The sequence below is a fragment of the Phyllostomus hastatus genome, unplaced genomic scaffold (assembly GCF_019186645.2).
Source record: "Phyllostomus hastatus isolate PE091 unplaced genomic scaffold, TTU_PhHast_1.1 phas_contig_86, whole genome shotgun sequence".
NCBI classification, from domain to species: domain Eukaryota; kingdom Metazoa; phylum Chordata; class Mammalia; order Chiroptera; family Phyllostomidae; genus Phyllostomus; species Phyllostomus hastatus.
The window spans coordinates 86,837,256-86,850,485 of record NW_025333977.1 but is presented as its reverse complement, the minus strand read 5'-3'; the positions used below and the strand labels follow the sequence as shown (position 1 = coordinate 86,850,485).

The following is a 13,230-nucleotide window of genomic DNA, read 5'->3' as shown; positions in this document are numbered from 1 at the left end:
TGGATTGGTGTTTCAGGGTTCTTAGGGTAGAGTCCCAGCAGTGGAATTGCAGGGTGAAAGACAGATCCATTTTTAGTTTTCTGAGGAAGTTCCATACTGCTTTCCATAGTGGTTGTACCAGTCTGCAGTCCCACCAACAGTGCACTAGGGATCCCCTTTTCTCCACAACCTCTCCAACACTTGTTGTTTGTTGCTTTGTTTATGATGGCCATTCTGACTGGTGTGAAGTGGTATCTCACTGTGGTTTTAATTTGCATCTCTCTGATAGCTAGCGATATTGAACATCATTTCATGTGTCTTTGGATTTTCTGTATGTCCTCTTTGGAGAAGTGTCTGTTCAAGTCCTTTGCCCATTTTTTAATTGGATTCCTTGTCTTCTTAGAGTTCAGTTGTGTAAGTTCTTTATATATTTTGGAGATTAAACCCTTGTCTGAGGTATCATTGGCAAATATGTTTTCCCATACAGTTGGTTCTCTTTTAATTTTGATACTGTTTCTTTAGCTGTGCAGAAGCTTTTTATTTTGATGAGGTACCATTTGTTTATTCTTTCCTTTATGTCCCTTGCTCTAGGGGACAAGTCAGTAAAAAAGTTTCTGCGTGAAATATCTGAGATTTTCCTACCTATGTTTTCCTCTAGGACTTTAATGGTGTCACATTTTATAGTTAAGTCTTTTATCCACCTTGAATTTATTTTTGTATATGGTGTAGGTTGGTGCTCAAGTTTCATTTTTTTGCACGTGGCTGTCCAGTTCTCCCAACACCATTTGCTGAAGAGGCTGTTTTTACTCCATTTTATGCTGCTGTCCCCTTTGTCAAATGTTAATTGACCATAGAGAGTTGGGCTTATTTCTGGGCTCTCTGTTCTGTTCCATTGGTTCATGTGCCTGTTTTTATGCCAGTACCAGGCTGTTTTGATTACAGTGGCCTTGTAGTATAGTTTAGTGTCAGGTATTGTGATCCCTCCTACTTTACTCTTCTTTCTCAAAATTGCAGCAGCTATTCAGGGTCATTTATGATTCCATATAAATTTTTGAAGTGTTTGTTCTATGTCTGTGAAATATTCCATTGGTATTCTAATAGGAATTGCAATGAATGTGTAAATTGCTTTGGGTAGTATGGACATTTTGATGATATTAATTCTTCCAATCCATGAACACAGTATATGTTTCCATTTGTTTGTGTCTTCCTTGATTTCTTTCCTGAGTGTTATGTAGTTTTCTGAATACAGGTCTTTTACCTCTTTGGTTAGGTTTATTCCTAGATATTTTATTTTTATTTTTGTTATTTCAAATGGGATTTTTTCCTTGATCTCTACTTCTGCTGTTTCATTGTTGGTGTACAGAAATACCTTTGATTTCTGGATATTGACTTTGTATCCCGCTGTTTTGCCAAATTCATTTATTAGGTCAAGCAGTTTTCTGGTGGAGTCTATAGGATTTTCTATGTACACTATCATGTCATCTGCAAACAGTGACAGTTTTGTTTCCTCCTTTTCGATTTGGATGCCTTTTATTTCTTTTTCTTGTCTGATCGCTGTGGCTAAAACTTCCAGTACTATATTGAATAGAAGTGGTGAAAGTGGACAACCTTGTCTTGTTCCTGATCTTAGTGGAAAAAAGATTTTAATTTTTGCCCATTGAGTATGATGTTGGCTGTAGGTCTCTCATATATGGCCTTTATTATGTTGAGGAATGCTCCCTCTATTTCCACTTTGCTGAGTGTTTTTATCATGAATGGGTGCTGTACCTTATCAAATGCTTTTTCTGCATCTATTGATATGATCGTGTGATTTTTGTCTTTGCTTTTGTTTATGTGATGTATTACATTTACTGACTTGCAAATATGGTACCATTCTTGCATCCCTGGAATGAATCCCACTTGGTCATGGTGTATGACCTTTTTAACGTATTGTTGGATGCGGTTTGCCAGTATTTTGTTGAGGATTTTAGCGTCAATGTTCATCAGTGATATTGGCCTGAAGTTTTCTTTCTTTGTTGTGTCTTTATCTGTCTTTGGAATTAGGATGATGTTGGCCTCATAAAAGGAGTTTGGGAGTCTCCCATCTTTTTGGATTTTTTGGAATAGTCTGTGAAGGATAGGGGTTAGCTCTTCCTTAAATGCTTTGTAGAATTCTCCTGTGAAACCATCTGGCCCACGGCTTTTGTGTATTGGGAGTTTTTTGATTACTGCTTCAATTTCTTTTGTTGTTATTGGTCTGTTCAGGCTTTCTGCTTCTTCTTCATTGGGTTTTTGAAGATTATATTTTTCTAGAAATTTGTCTATTTCACCTAGGTTTTCAAATTTCTTGGCCTACAGTTCTTCGTAGTAATTTCTTACAATCCTTTATATTGCTGTGGTATTCTGTTGTAATCTCTCCTCTTTCATTTCTGATTGTGTTTAATTGGATCCTTTCTCTTTTTTTCTTGATGAATCTGCTTAAAGGCTTGTTGATTTTGTTTATCTTTTCAAAGAACCAGCTCTTGGATTCATTAATCCTTAGAATTGTGCTTTTAGTCTCTATTTCATTTAATTCTGCTCTGATCTCGGTTATTTCCTTCGTTCTGCTTGCTCTGGGCTGTCTTTGTTGTTGTTTCTTGAGTTCTTGTAGACGTAGGGTTAGGTTGTTTGTTTGGAATGTTTCTAACTTTTTTAGGTGGGCCTGTATTGCTATGAACTTCCCTCTCAGGACTGCCTTGGCTGTGTCCCATAAGTTTTGGGTTGTTGTGAGTTCGTTTTCATTTGTTTCCAGAAACATTTTGATTTTTTCCCTAATTTCATTCTTGACCCATTCATTGTTTAATAGCATGCTATTTAATCTCCACGATTTTGAGTGTTTGGGGTTTTTTTCCTTGGGGTTGGTTTCTAGCTTCAGTCCCTTGTGATCTGAGAAAATGCTTGGTATAATTTCAATTTTCTTGAAATTTTTGAGGCTTGTTTTGTGTCCTATCATGTGGTCAACCTTTGAAAATGTTCCGTGTACATTTGAAAAGAATGTATATTTAGATTCTTTAGCATGGAGGGCTTTGTATATATCAGTTAAGTCCATTTCATCAAGGGCATTGTTCAACGCCACAATATCTTTGTTGATATTTTGTTTGAAAGATCTGTCCATTTTTGATAGTGGGGTGTTAAAATCCCCCACTATTATTGTGTTGCTGTCCATATCTTTCTTGAAGTCCTCTAAGATTTTCTTTATGTATTTGGGTGCTCCTATGTTGGGTGCATATATATTTACTATGTTTATGTTTTCTTGGTGGATTCTTCCCTTGAGTATTATGAAGTGACCTTCTGGGTCTCTCTTTATGGACCTTTTTTGGAAGTCTATTTTGTCTGATATGAGTATTGCTACCCCGGCTTTTTTTTTCCCTGTCCATTTGCTTGGAAAGATTTGTTTCCAGCCCTTCACTTTCAGCCTGTGCAGGTCTTTTATCCTGAGGTGGGTCTCTTGTAGGCAACATACGTGTGGGTCATGCTTTCTTATTCATTCAGCTATCTATGTCTTTTGATTGGAGCATTTAATCCATTTACGTTTAAGGTTATTATTGATAGGTACTTATTCATTATCTTTTATGTACGTGTGTTCCTCTCTCTCTCTCTTTTTTCCTTCCCTTCCTTAAAGCAGTCCCTTTAGAATCTCTTGCAGAGCTGGTTTGGTGGAGGTGTATTCTTTTAGACTTCTTTTTGTCTGGGAAGCTTCTTATTTGGCCTTCTATCTTGATTGAGAGCCTTGCTGGATAAAGTAGCCTTGGTTGCAGACCTCTGGTTCTCATTACTTGGAGTATTTCTTGCCATTCACTTCTGACTTGAAGTGTTTCCATTGAGAAGTCAGCTGTTAGCCTTATTGGGGCTCCCTTGTATGTTACTTCCTGTTTCTCCCGTGCTGCTTTTAAGATTCTCTCTTTGTCTTGAAATTTTGCCATTTTAATTATGATGTGTCTTGAGGTGGGCCTCTTTGGGTTCCTCTTGATTGGGACTCTCTGTGTTTCCTGGATTTGTGTGACTTTTTCTCTCATCAAATTAGGGAAGTTTTGCTTCATTACTTTTTCAAATAAGTTTTTGATCCCTTGCTCTTCTTCTTCTCCTTCTGGTATTATACAGATATTATATCCCTATTATACGGATATTATTATGTTTCATATTGTCTTGCATTTCTCTTAATCCCTCTTCATTCTTTCTGAGCCTCTTTTCCTTTTCTTGCTCTTTCTGGGTGTTGTTTTCTACTTTGTCCTCTTGCTTTGCTAATCTGATCTTCTGCTTCATCAATCCTGCTTTTCATTCCTTCTACTGTGTTCTTCAGTTCAGAAATTGTATTCTTTATTTCCTCTTGGCCCTTGTTGAGAGTTTCTATTTTCCTTTTTTCATGTTTATATAGTTTGCAGTGAGATTGTTGTAGTTTCCTTCTAGTTTCTGATAGCTCATTGTGAGTTCATTGAACTTCCTGATAATCATTGCTTTGAACTCACTATCTGATAGTTGAGTTGCCTCTATTTCATTTAGCATTTTTCCTGAGGCTTCCTCCTTTTTTTTTCATTTGGGGATTGTTTCTTTGTTTTCTCATTGTTCGTGGGTTTCTTCTTGTTAGCCTCTGTTACTTATATTGATCTGTTCTGGTTCCCTGTAATTATGGTGTGAATTTCTGTGGTAGAATACTTGTGAGATTCAGTGGTGCAGTCTCCTTCGTGTATCCTGGTGTTCACAGCTTCCCCCTACTCATTTTTGTGATCAGTTGGAGGAGTAAGGCGACATGGTTTAAGACAGCAAGACAGTATACTCTGATATTTACATTAGCAGCCAGTAGAGAAGAGATGGGTTATCCTTTGGCTCCTTATAGTGTTAACTGTGATTCTCCACCCCACTATCCATGTTTTAGAAAGGATGGAAAGAAGGGTAAGACTCTTATTGGGGGACGAGAGGATTGTTAGTTGGATCTAGAAAGCTGTGAGGTTGTGGGAGGTCAGATTCTAAGGTAGGGTTGGAATAAAGATTGGTAAATAGGAGTAGTGTGTAAAATAATAGAGACAACCCCCACAATAGTATAGTTCAGGAAATTGCAAAGTGGGCTGAGATCAGGTAGGGGTATTGAGTAGTATTTACAATTGTATGGACTAGGTCTTATTAACAGTAATAGTAAAGTGACAGTCTTGTGGCAGAATCAATGAGATCTAGATAACAAGAATAAAGAGTATAGAACCTTGAGAGGTGTATTAATGGAACACAGATGAAGGATAGTAAATTATCAACACACTGTGACTGAGATACCAGGGGGAACCTATCAAATGACAGTATAACCAGCCAAGCAAAGAAGATTATACAGAAAGAAAAAGAATACCAAAATACTATTAAAATAAAAAATGTTGGAAAAGTGAGAAAAAGATAATACAAATTTACAGTAACTTGCAAGATCAAAAGAAAAAAAAAGAAAAAAAAGCAGTAGATGGAGTGCAGGAGAGATAAATTTGGAGTGGAAGGAATAATACTAGGATGAATGGAAGAGAAACATAAGGGACTGAGAGATGTAAAAATAATAAGAATTGAAAAATAAAATGTCACTTAAAACACAAGATAAAATCAATCAACCAACAACAGCCACAAAAACCAAACCAAACCACAAACCAAACCAAAGCCAAACCAAACAACAAAAAAACCTCTTTGTTTGGTTTCTAAACTGGCCAGACCAGTTTTTCTGATCTTCCTGGCTTCAGCTGGCTGAGGGACCTTTGAAATGCTTATCACTCTTCCCAGCCAAATCTCAGCAAGACTCTTGGGTACCCTGGGCACTCCCGAGCACACTCCCTCTCCGAAGCTCACTGCTGCGTTCTTCCAGGCTCCGGGGTCCCTGCAGGGTTCCAGCTCTATGATCTCAGGAGGCACCCGTGAGGTTTTGGGATTCACTGTGCCCTCTCTGGGAATCGTAAAATAGCACGCCCATCCACCAAATTTTTGAGTTTCCAGCTCTAGGAATGCCCTAAGCACCGCGTCCCTTCCGGGTTTCACAGCGCGAGAGTCAGGATTCCTGAAGGGGCGTGCACTTCCACAGTTCAGCACTGCAGGCTCCAGAAACCTGAGAACGCCAGCGCCCTTTCCTGGATCGGGGCTGCGATTTCTGGGTTTTCCACCGATCCACACTCCCACCGGGCTAGGGGTGTGGGCACATTTCCAGGCCGCCCCTGGTCATGCAGGCTGGAGGTGCTCACTTCTCCCATGGCTCTGGGTGGGTGTTCATAGACTCTGGGTGATTTTTTTCCCCCCAGTCCAACTGGCCTCTCTGTGCCTTCAAGCAACAAGTTCTCCCCTGGTGTTGCTCAACCCCCGTATTTGGGGGAGGGAGCAGTAACTCCCCTCTCCCGGGAGCCCTGAGGCAGACCTGGGAGCACCAGGCCTGGGGGCTGCAACCCCCCTGGTCCCTGCGCTGATCCCTGGGTCCCTTTTGTCCTGAAGCAGTCTCCTTACCGTCTGGTTTTTCAATGATCACAATAATTTTTGATGTCCTGCTTTCAAAAATGATTCGGTAACCTAGGCCACTTGCTCTGTTCCACGATCCAGGAAAGGATCTCCACTGATCCACGAGTTTCTCTCCTCTTCACAGAAGCCGAGGAATACGCTGTCTAGAGTAAAGCCACCATCTTTGACTAGTATGTATATTTCCTTTGCCAAGCTAGAGAAGTTTTCAATTGCTATTTCTTCAAATAGGTAATCAATCCCTTTTTTCTCTCTTTTCCTTTAGGAATGTAATGAAAATGTTGTTATGCTTGATACTGTCCCATAATTTTAATAAATACTATTCTCATTTTTAAAATTGTTTCTTTTTTCAGTTCCAGCTGGGTATTTTCCACTACCTTGTCTTCTGGACCACTGATCCAATTATTTGCTTCATCTAATCTATTGTTGATTCCCTCTAATATATTTTTCATTGTATTTTTCAGTTCTGATGGGTTCTTCTTTACGTTTTATATAAATTGTTTAATGTTTTCTATCTTTTTGTTAAAGTTCTTACTGATATCTTTTCTTCTATTGAGTTAATTAAGCATCCTTTGAACTCTTTATCTGGTAGATTACATGTCTTCATTTTGTTTAGTTCTTTTTCTGGAGTTTTGTCCTGTTCTTTGATTTCTGCAGCTTGACAAATGACTCTAAATACTGACATGAAAATGCACAGGCCTAAGAACTTCCAAAATATTTAAAAGAATAAGATGTGAGGACTTATTCTGATAGATATTAAGATTTTTTGTAATGCATACTTTTAATGCATGCAAGATAGTCTTATATTAGAGCAGGGATAGGCAAATATACCATAAGAATCAAATAAAGAGTAGGGTAGAAGGTATGATCTTTAAAAAAATCTTTTCCTTTTATTTTTATTGTTGAGAGTATTACAGATGTTCCCATCTTTCCTTCTCCTGCCTTTACATAGTCCCCACTCCCCCTTCCCTCTGGCTATCACCACAGTGTTGTCTGTGTCTATGGGTTATACATATATGTTCTTTGGCTAATCCTTTCACTTTCTTTTTCTTCTTCTCCTTCTTCTTTTATAAAAGGTGCTTACTCAGTTGGATATCTACTTGGAAAAAAATGAAATGATACCACCTCACATCCTATACAAAATCAATTCCAGGTAGAGTAGATAAAAATGTAAAAGGCAACAAATAAACAAATTTAAAACCTCCCCAATAAAACCCCACAAACAAACTTCTACAGGATAACATAGGAGACTATAGTTAGGAGCTTTGACTAAGGAGAGACTTCTAAAACAGGAAACCATAAGTACTAATTATGAAGAAAAAGATTGTTAAATTTGACTGTATCAAAATTAAGAATTTTGGTTTATCAAAAATACCTTTAAGAGATAAAAAGGGAAGGTAGAAAGTGGAATAAAATCTGAAACAGACACAGTCAACCAGGAGCTCACAACCAAAACATATGGAAAACTGTTAAAAGTGAATAAAAATAAGACTAATAACACAATAGAAAAATCAGTACTTCCAAATGGCTAATAAACAAATGAAAAGATATACAACGACTTTACTGATCAAGAAAAAAATTGAAACTGCAATGATTTATTACTAACCATCCATCAAAATGGCCAATGCTAAAAAAGACAGATAATTCTAAGTGCTAGATATAGTTTAGGTAAGGATGTAAAACAACTAGAACTCTAATATACACTTCTGCTGGGAGTATAAACTGGTACAATCATTTTGGAAAATTGTTTGAAATAATCTACTAGTGCTGAGTAAACCCATACCTTATGGCCCAGCAATCACTCTCAGGGTATGTACTCAGGAGAAATGTGAGTATATGTGCACAAAGAGCCATGAACATAAAGATTCATAGGGAAACTTTTTTTGCAATAGTTCCAAGCTAGAAACAATCTGGATGTTCACATACATCATAGAATGGATAAATTGTGGCATTTCATACAATGAATACTATACAGCAATGAAAATGAACGTCAGCCACACATAACAGTATGGACTAATCTCACAGACATAATTTCAGTCAAAAGAAACTAGACACAAATGAATTCCTAACATATGGTTTCAATTATATAAAGTTGAAAAGGCTGAAAAATCTAAAAAATTTATCATGATTTGTGTTTTGGGGTAAAATTATACAGACAAGTGAAGAAATCAATATCAAAAGAGTCAGAACAATAGTCCCTTCGTGGAGAGTAGTAACTGAGGGGAAAAAGGGGGTTCCTGGGATGCTAGAAATGTTTTAATTTTTAAAATTTGAATGGTAGTTACAGGTTGGCTCATAACATGATAATTCACTGTTTTGTTTTATATGCTTGTGTGTGCTATATTTATAATAAAAAGAATATAAAGATTGTTTTTATCCTACTAGTCCATACCTGGTACAGCATAAAACTCAGGGGGTCCTCTGGCCTTTCATAGACTAAGTTTTCAGTGATCTGCTGAGAGAGCATAGATATCACATTATGGTTCTGAGCTAAAGGTAATGTGGTAAGGTTGTATCTGAAGCAATATTCTGTACTAACCTAAGAGGTACCACACCATTTTAAATAAATTAACATATCTCTATAAAGTGACAAATTACTTCCTTACTACTGATTAAATTATGTAAATTAAGGTAATATTTGGAGGAATAAAAATGTAGTAATAAGTGGAAATGGATATTTCTCTAGTTTTCAAGATCAAAGAGGTAGTGAGAAAGTTCTAGAGAAATTTTTTGTTTTGGGATCTATGATTTTGCTAGGCTGAAAAATTAACACTATTTTCTTTGAAGAATAGTCAGAGAAAAGTATTTTGAGTAAAATTTTAAATAAACTATGTAATTTTACCTGGAGCCTTTTTTCTGAGGCATTTGGTTCTAAAAGGTAAAAATTCTGTTCATCATTTCCAATAATAAACAAGAAAACATATGTAAAATTTCAGAGATTCACTGTCATATGTTTTTTGGTGTTGAATAACCCTCCAAAAATTATAATAAATTAAATAGAATTCTCATTTGTAAGGAATAACAATGGGGCTAATTTTAGGTATAAAATATTCAAGGTCTGTTTAATGTATCCACACCAATTATGTGTTTTATATGTTTCTATGGAACATTTATTTGATAACTGATTTTTCTTATAACAATGTTGAATACATAATCATTCTTTTTCCTTGACAGATGAAGAACATTATTTATAAAATGATTAGAATTCTTCTTTCTTCAACAGCTTTCATCCTTTGGTTTAATAATTAGTTGTTTTTTGATTAAAACCAGAAAACCCAGCCATAAATCCTCTCCCACAAAAGAACATTTTAACAAAGAAAAGACATTAAGCAGAGTTGATGAAGTATCACTAATCCCTATTTTTTGAAGAAACTGAGATTCACAGAAGTTTTGTAGTTTTCCCCAAATGACAAAGGTGAAAGGTGGCTAAGTTAGGTTGGAGCCTTGGGCTAAGCTTGCAAAGTTTGTGCTTTTTCCTCTACCCAACTTCTTTACACTTGAGTTTAAATGCTTTCATTTGAAGTGGGCCATTCTTATTTTACATCTTTCTAACCACAGAGTACTTCATGTACTCATGTATTATATACAAATATGTACTTTGCTGGGTAATGATATAAACATAAAAATAAACATCAGGAAAATAAAAACAACCCACCAAACAACAAACATTTTATAAATGTGATAATCTTTTATAATTCTATTTTTGCCAAAGATGTCATAGTTTAAAGAAATTTCCAGCCCCATATCTAAAATTTCAAGAATTAGAAGCAATCTTAACTACTTCCCCCTACTCCCCCACCAAAGAATGTGGTTTCTTAGATGATCACAGAGTGGTTATCTCCTGAAAGTATCATATCTACCTGGAAAGCATTTTTCTTTCCTTTTCAGTGGCCATATTTTGTCCTTCTTTCCTACTCTGGATCAAACTTTAACTCTGGGACAAGTTTTCCCTGTCAATCAGTGAATCTATCTGATCCCTCTGAATGGCTTCATATCATGGTAAGTATCACTCATTAGGTGTTTATCATTTACTACTATTGGTTATTACATCTTACTGGCTTTTCACTGAGAATATATCCTTTTTATAGCAAAGGCCTTTTCTTGTACCACACAGGAGCCAGATCAAAGTTTATTTTTTACGCTATAGTTACTGAAAAATTCACAATTAAAAAAAGGGAGTGAGAGGTTTACCTGGAATATTTGCAGAATGTGGTGTTTTTCCATGTACTGTAGTGAAACTTGATAAGGATCTTGGTACACTATAGAAGGGAACCGTTTCCTATGGGCTTTCTTGTGAGCATGAGAACTCCTCCTGTCTTGGTTTTCTGAAATATCCTGAAATAGAAATATCCCCATCCCCCACCAAGAGTCTTTAATAAAACAAACAAACAAACAAACAAACAAACCCCAAACCAGGAATTTTTGTTCTTATTTTTGCTGTTATCAGTGGAATCTGGTGATGATGGGATCTGAACACCAGGAAGTAGAGGAAAGACACATTATTGTGAGAGCCCTGGCTGATCTTCAAAGCAATATAATGCATCTCAAGTCCTGGGAGTTACTTTAGGCTTCTCCAACCTACTTCAAATACATTTCTCTTCACAGGGATCTCTGGTTTCCTCCAAATTCCTTTCCTTTGATAAAAGCCCAGAGGGGGAAAATGACTTAATATTCTAGAGTTAGCAGCCACACCAACTTAAAACCTAGGTCTCCTGAATGCTGGTTCATTGATGCTTCCTGAATGGCCGTAGGGTAGCAGAGAAAGCAACAGATCTCTATAAAGATCCTATAAGACTCTATAAGAATCCCACCCTTCTCCTGTCCTTCCTGAATCCTATAGGTCACACATATCACAACATGTCAGTCTATTCCTCGTCTTTGATCTAAACTGTGTCCACCCTCCACTCCCTATACCACTACCACCACAGGCTCCTGGTTTGGCCTCCAGCCTCCCAGGTATCAAATGCTCTTTTAACCTATAGTCTCAGGTGCTATTACTTGAGATTTGTCTTGGCTGACGGTATAGTCCAATTGGGTTGAGATGGTGGGGAACCTTGGGGAATAATCTCGGCCTTTTGCTTGCAAATGACTGATGATCTTGGTTTCAAGTGAGTTGAATGCTTGCAGAAAGTTTGTAGTTTCAGAGTCAGTTACATCTAAAACCTTGGAATCACTGAGGTCTGTCTGGCTAACATTAAATTTGTAGGGCTGTACTCTGAAGTCAGCCTCTTTGTCTTTCTTGCTGGTGAATATTCTGTCATCATACTGATGGTCACTTTTTCCATAATCATACTGGTTGTCTTTGATGTTATCTTCTTCATTCATTAAGTGATCAACCTCATCAGATTCACTATAGTCATGCTTGTCAACTCTAGGATGATGAGTACTGCTGTCAGCTGGGTCAGCAACCTTGTGTTCAGCTAATTTAGTCACTTGGTCACGCACTTTGTGGTGAGTCTTTACAGATGTTTTATAGACAGTTTGTTGAGACAATATCTTGTCAATCTGATCATAAGTTTTTCGTTCAACCAGACCAGACAATCTGCTGTCCATCTGCTCAGAAGTTCTTTGGTCAGCCTGGCCAGACATTCTGCGGTCGACCTGGTCAGAAGTTCTTCGTTCAGCCTGGCTAGACATTTTGCGGTCGATCTGGTCAGAAGTTCTTCGTTCAGTCTGGCCGGACATTCTGCGGTTGACCTGGTCAGAAGTTCTTCGTTCAGCCGGGCCGGATATTCTGTGGTCGATCTGGTCAGAAGTTCTTTGTGCAGCTTGGCTAGACAATCTGCGGTCGATCTGTTCAGAAGTTCTTCGTTCAGCCTGGCCAGACAATCTTTGATCAATGTGTTCAGGGGTTCTTTGTTCATAGAGAACAGGCATCTGGTTGTCAGTCTGTTCAGATTCTACATGATCAGCTTGGTGAGATGCCTTTCTGCCCGTCTGTTCAGACATTCCTTGGTCAGTCTGATTAGTTGTTCTATGATCAGCAACATTATCATGATTGGATGCTCTGAGGTCAGCCTGATCAGATGTTCTGTGCCCATTTGGGTCAGATACTTTGTAGTCTGCTTGGCCAAATATGTTGGGTTCAGTCTGGCTATATACTCTTGGGCTGGCCTGGTTAGCTGTTCTCTGATAAGACTGGTTATCTGCCTCCTTTTTGTCCAGTTTCTTCCTGTTGTCTTTCTGGCGATCTCTGTGACTGTCATTTGGGGACCTAGCTGTGTTTTCAGGTTCCAAGGGTCCCCCAGTAGCCTCTTCTGGAGGCTCTTCCATTTCCTGCCAGGTCTCTGGTGCCAAAGACTGTGGGTGGGGCCAGGTTGGGTTGTCTAGGCGACCTTAGGGGAACACAGAACAACAATGCCTGTGGACTTTGTACGGGCCTCAATGCCCTGGTTTCTCCTACCTTCCTTTCTTCTTGGAGCTTGGGCGGTTGCCTGGAGGTGATTTGGGCTCCTGCCCAGTGGCGGCTAGGGGAAGTACTGCCTATGGCTCTGGGCACAGCTGGGAGTGGGCTTCCGTTGATATGCAAAGTGGACGCCCCTCACTTAAGAAAAGGTGACCGCATGCTGGTGTCACCACTGCCCAGCAGTTAGATCTCAGAGCTCTGTGGATGGGTGTCTTACAGCGGTTCCCTCCTTGTTGTCTTCCGGAAGTTCACAGAGGTGCATGTCAAACACGATTGTCAGGTACCAGTCTTCTGACCCACAGCATGTTAGGCGATGAACATCTGCGCAACCACAGGAGGGCAGCATACCTGAGCAGAGGTGGTGG

General features: G+C 38.4%; 1 protein-coding gene across 1 annotated transcript; it reads right to left on the bottom strand.

Moving 5' to 3' along the window:
* Positions 1 to 7,715: 7,715 nt before the first annotated feature.
* Positions 7,716 to 12,732, bottom strand: TEX55 (testis expressed 55). Its single transcript, XM_045851908.1, has 4 exons — positions 11,441 to 12,732; positions 10,651 to 10,798; positions 8,852 to 8,914; positions 7,716 to 7,742 (listed from the first exon to the last, which is right to left on the bottom strand). The coding sequence occupies exons 1-4, from the start codon at positions 12,730 to 12,732 to the stop codon at positions 7,716 to 7,718; spliced, it is 1,530 nt and encodes a 509-aa protein (XP_045707864.1).
* Positions 12,733 to 13,230: the final 498 nt, after the last annotated feature.